The sequence below is a fragment of the Branchiostoma belcheri genome, unplaced genomic scaffold (genome assembly GCF_001625305.1).
Source record: "Branchiostoma belcheri isolate BF01 breed outbred unplaced genomic scaffold, Haploidv18h27 scaffold1, whole genome shotgun sequence".
Lineage (NCBI taxonomy): Eukaryota > Metazoa > Chordata > Leptocardii > Amphioxiformes > Branchiostomatidae > Branchiostoma > Branchiostoma belcheri.
Genome location: NW_017802379.1, coordinates 9675606 through 9681438, shown reverse-complemented (window position 1 = coordinate 9681438; position 5833 = coordinate 9675606). Strand labels below are relative to the sequence as shown.

The 5833-nt window shown below is 39.7% G+C and overlaps 1 protein-coding gene across 1 annotated transcript in view; it reads right to left on the bottom strand.

Moving 5' to 3' along the window:
* Window positions 1–1915: 1915 nt before the first annotated feature.
* The window catches only part of LOC109480846 (protein DGCR14-like), a 15272-nt gene continuing 11354 nt past the window's right edge, over window positions 1916–5833 (bottom strand). Inside the window, exon 8 of the mRNA XM_019783204.1 lies at window positions 1916–2757. Coding sequence (XP_019638763.1) covers window positions 2415–2757 — 343 coding nt within the window. The 3' untranslated portion in view covers window positions 1916–2414. The remainder of the gene's footprint in view (window positions 2758–5833) is intronic.

The following is a 5833-nucleotide window of genomic DNA, read 5'->3' as shown; positions in this document are numbered from 1 at the left end:
CCCAAAACCCCCAGTTTTTGGCAAAAAATGGGGGTAATTCAACCAGGCCGGCTATGTTGTCTTTATGCAATCAGAAAATTGCACATAAAAGCTCCCAAAGACCCTGAAGACCCCCAGTTTTTGACATGCTATGGAGGCTAAGCTTCTGGTTTGTCATTGAAGGTTAGACAACCAGCAAAAGAGATACATAAGAGCACAGTTACTCAAGCAAATTGACTCAGATTTTGAAAGCTGTAGCTTCCACTACTTTCCATCATTGCCCAAATGTTATGCCCTTGGGAAAGGCACTTTAGAAGTTTCATGTCTCATCACTTAACTCGGTTGAAAATGGGCACCTAGCTTTGATTGGCGACATTCCACAGAATAGGACCCATATTTGAGGATAGCCACACGTGGAGCATGTTATTGTTAAAGATCCCAATGCACTTATCGAAAAGAGTAGGGGTCCATCCCGGCACGTGTGTATGTTATTCAGCCTTCCAGTCCGGTGTTACACAACTTGTACTTAATACACAAAACCGGTGCATTAGACCTAAAAGTGGTTTACTTGTTAACAATTACCTGCATGTGTATATTTACTGTGCAGTGTACTGATTACTAGTAATATTCCTACATACACATCAAAAGATATATATAGACTAATACTCTACCTAACTGAAAGCTTGGTCTGCTTTCCATAGATGTATTTGAAAGATGTTGGTTGGATCAAAGGATTCATCCACTCTCTATCTATATCTTGTAGGTTGGAATCCTGGCTTGCATGTAGCATTGAACTTCTATGAATACCTCTGGTGGAGGTTACAGCCCTTAGGCCACACCAATTTAATTTGTTGGTTCTTGGATTCTGGTTCTGAATCAACTCAAAAACGCTCATATAAAAAAGGTGCCCCCGACAGTTGAGAAAAGTCTGGCCGTGAGCAGTTGCGAGCATCGTTTGTTGCGCAAGTGGTTCGTTGCACGAGTTGTACGTGCTGACAATGTACGATATCCGTGCGATTACAACTTTACCGTAAGGAGGCCGTACTCACACGTGCATCTTACGTACGGTATGTACAGTGCACGCGCGTCACACGTACGGGTGGTGAATCCACAGACCGCACGAAGAAAAAGTTTTACATGCACTTAGTTCTACGGCGTGTCTGCATGCTCCCAAATCTGTAGAATTCCGTACAAATGTGGTACTCTCCACTTACGGATCCTCTACGTTTGCCCACATTTTTTCACATTGACAGCACACAGATGCACGTACGGCGGGTTGTGGTGACTGAGGCTTTAATGTTACATTATGCACCAAGAAGAAGAGTATCCTGACATGATGACACATAGACCTTGCATGAGACTTTGGCAGGACCGTAACTCATTAAACATGAAGGATTAAAGGATTAAACAAGTACACACCAAAAGGTCAAGCTGAGAATCATTTACTACTAGTATCGTACAGACTGACAAGAAAAAATATTACACTCCTGATTCTACATCTATCAACAACATGAAGGTACATCAATGACATCCGTAACCTTTGTGTCCAATATATTTGGACAATAAGTCGTTGGTTCATGGTTTGAACTGCACATGTGAGTTTAATGGTAAAGGCCCCTATGGCCATGTTGATTTGATTATATGAATGACATCCTCTGGGAACCCCAAAACTGATGCGAGCGTGCAAATAAAAAAAGGTTTGGCAAAAAAAAGTTGCTTTCATTATGAAATCTACATGGTTTTGAAGGTTGAACAAATGACACAGAGTATGGTATGGCGAATAATCTAGTCCTCAAATTCATTTCTTTACATTTTGGTCTTTTTCGTTTGATTTTGGCATTCTACGACATTGGTATATATATCGTTTTTCAATATTTTTTTTTGCAAATTACGGTATATATTTGCTCATTTTGCAACTGTTTTGTATGATTTACAGTATGGTTGAAAACTTTATTTTTTTGGAAACGGCCGAAATTCATGTATGCGCGGATGTTATCCATATAATCAAATCAACATGGCCCAACAGTTCTTGTGTAGACCATGTTTGATACATGTCCAGATGTGTTTTATTTACGTCCCAAGGGCTTTCAACTTTGACATGTTACCTGTCATGCATAACGCTGCACGTGCAAAGTTCAACACATGAACCGGCTTATTCAGAACACAAATATGTCTGCAGGAAGCAAGATTTCAAAGAGGCAGAAAAAAAATCCAAGTAGCACATGTGTCATCTACATAACACGATGTTACAGATCTGAAGTGGAGTTGTACAGTCAAAAATTTCACTAAGTCCAATTCCTTGTGTTGGAAAGTACAGTCGAAAACTTGTTTCATAATGACTTCTACCAACACAAATGAACTTTCAAGGTAACTTTATCTAAATATATACAAAATTGACGAGAAATGTAGTTATTTAAAAAAATGTATTTTACATGTCAGAAGAAATCGGTTGCTTTTTTCCTGGTGGGTCTTGTATTTGGCAGGTTTAGGAGGTTATCGGACAGAGAGGAAGTGTCTGTACTCGTGCTCGCGCTGGCGACAGTCGGAGTTTTCCCATGTCTCGGCGAGCGGCGTACGCTCAGAGGAGTGTTCCGCGGCGTGAGTCTTACAGGCGTGTTTCCCGCGCCCAAGCGAGCAGGGGAGGGGCTGTAGCTCGCTCGTAGCGCCTTGTCCGTCGTGCTACGCCGTGACGAAGCTCGGTTGATGAGTCTCTGAGCGGCCGGCGACATGGTGTTGAGTCGGTCCATGGACTTCAGCGAACCAAAAGTTGGAGTAGGGCTGGAGGAGGACAGAAAGAAAGACTCAGGTCACTAAATTAACTTTCAGCTTGTTAAGTATCTACATAATAGACCCATTCGACTTTCACGGATCGCATAACCTGCTTAAGTCACTGGGGGGACATTTCGAAAGTTCCTTTCATGCGGGACGCATAAACTGCATACGTCACAGAACAAAATAACCTTAAATTGTTGTACGGAATGCCACCATACAAAGTTGGTGCCTGTTTTCATGTCATTTCCGCACATATTACCGAGAAAATAGACACTTACCTACCTTTTAGTAAAAAATGATCTGCCAGGGGGGACACCGCGAGCGCAAGCCGCGTTTGACTTCAGCGTTCTAGAACAACGTTCTTTCAAAATGTCCCCTCTGTGACGTAGGCAGTTTATGCGATCGGTGAAAGTCAAATGGGTCTATTTGCAATGGATATGGGGTTTGGCAGTAGGGAGATGGTTAAATAAAAAAACACTGTAAATATGACATATCTTTCAAATATGACATGTCACAACTTTCAAATGTATAATTATATATAATATGAAACTTTATAATTCTAAATGTCACGACAAATTCAAGGAATTATGACCTGAAGAGCAAGATACCAGGGATAAGAAATTTCAGACCTCCAGAAACCCAAATTTTTGGGTTTTCATAAAATTTATTGAAAGCCTCAGTTGTGCAGTGCAAGCACGTCTAACTCTCGGAAGACGGGGAACAACAGACGATAAACCGGACAGTGAGTGAGTGAAACTGTGGAGGGGATTGTATGATGTACCAGTATTTCATTCGGGTATTACACACAGTCCATCACTTCCGGAAATCCTGCACCAACAGCCCACTTCCTCCAACATAGTATGTGCTGCATCATCTTCACACACAATCTTCCTGTCATCAATCAGGAATCAGGAATCCTAGAACTATCACAGAGTGGAACTCACTGTCACCAAGTACAGTAGGGGCATTGTCATTAGATAGCTTTAAACAATAGTTAGATGTTCAAGGGCTAGGTGTAACAAGTCGATCGGTGTGATGTAGCCAGCTGCCACTGCGCCGCGTGCCTGCGAAACTGGTGTGTTACGCCGGAAGACGGTTATTCCGGCTATACAGATCAAGTAACCAAATATCCACCCACTCTCCCTGCAACTGTCTCTGCTACACAAACATACGCACAAACCCACAGACAAACCCGCCCTAAACAATACCTTTGTACCCAGAGGCTATAATAAAACATTATAGGCAGACACATACTCTTATAAGCAAGAAAAGGGAAGTTAAGTAAGTCCAGTAAGGATCTGAAATGTAGGACATCGAAAATAACACGGTCCAAATTCCTTGTTCGAAATCTTTTTACTGTGACAGCTTCTTTCCCCGTACGGCCAAGCTTTGGAATTCCCTCCCTGACAAGTGTTTCCCACCAACCTACAATCTATAGGCTTTCAAATCAAACGTTCACCGCCATCTCTTGACATAGCCATGTTTTTTTTTTTCATATTTCTAGTTCAATGCCGAGAAGTGGTCATATAGGCCTTGCATTGAACCACTCCGTTAAAAAAAAAATCTCCAAAATGAAAGTCACAATATAATAATCGAAATCCTTTCCCACCCACACCATTCACAGTCCGCTGACCATATCAGAGCGTACATAAACTCTATGCATGACTCTATTGTGAAGGATTGGGAGAGTTTTAGGGGTCTGATTGCTTTGGGACTGGAAGCCTTCCTACCAAATTGATTCATATTTCATTCCAGTCAGCTCCCATCAGGTTTGCCTTTAAATTTTGGCCTGAGGCCACACCAATTTAATTTCTTGGTTAACGGATTCGCCCGCTTCGTTTTTTTCTGATTTGAAAATAAAAATAAAAATTCAGAATCAACTGCAAAATGCTCATATTTTGCCCTGAACAGTTGAAAACAGTACTTTTCTTCCTAGTTGTTACAGTTATTCCATCTTTCATTACAGTGGTATCATTAAAAGTTCAAAATTTTACAACTTGAAAATTTTAACAGTGTACGACATAAACAAACTCCAAACAGCAATTTTCGTCCACAAAGTCTTACACAAAAGTTCACAATTACCAGTTCAATTCAAGGACATATTTCAATACAACTCAGATATCCACAGTTACAGTACCAGAAAGCAAAATGATTTAAGGCCAATCCTAACAAAATCAAATATGAAACAGTTTACGATAATGTTTAGAGGCCCGTTAATTTGGAACAGTATAAGTCATTCACAGCAGAATTGCCAATCCCTTCCAACTTTCAAACGACATTTAAAAACTGACCTAATAGAGAAGCCATCTACCACTTCCTGATTTGCTTTTGTTTTCCTTGTTTTCTTATGCTACGGTATTTTCCTTGCGTTAATATTGGTTTCTTATGTTGTTCTTACCATATTAACTTATGATTTGACTAATGGAAATGTATTTTTTGTTGAATACGATATGTTTTTGATTGTCTTACTTTATTGTTTAGATATTTAGTTTGCCGTGTTAACTTTATATTATCTTGTTTGAGTTAATTTTCTCTTGTTTGTCCCTTAAGACATGCATGTTAATTGTTAACGTAAATAATGCTGTAAATATGAGATCATCAACAGGATTTGGGAGAGCCCACTAGATAAACCTCCTGGTTTCTTGGGCTCTCCTGCATGTATTTGATTGTACATAATTTCTTTTTATACCATTACTTTTTTTATGTGCGAAAGGACAATAAACAAAACAATAAACAAAGTTTACCCTCTGATAAGTGAGTATTTTCAAAGTAGAAATCAATCTTTTACTGTTTTGACACATTTTCTTCCGGCTAGAAAAATAGGAATCTTTCCCAAGTTTTTACTAGCAGGTGGGCTAACAGATTTTTTTATATCATTTTGACCATCAAGATACATGTATACAAACATATGCTATATTAAAATAACCGAAATCATAGCTTTTCTTATCACCGACAAACCAAAAAGATATTTCTTGTATCTTGTTCTTGGGATGGAAAGATCAAATTCTTACAAACCATAGTTCAATGAAGTCATGAGCACTTAGATTATCGAGGCTTTAGTCTCACTGCGAATGTACGTGCA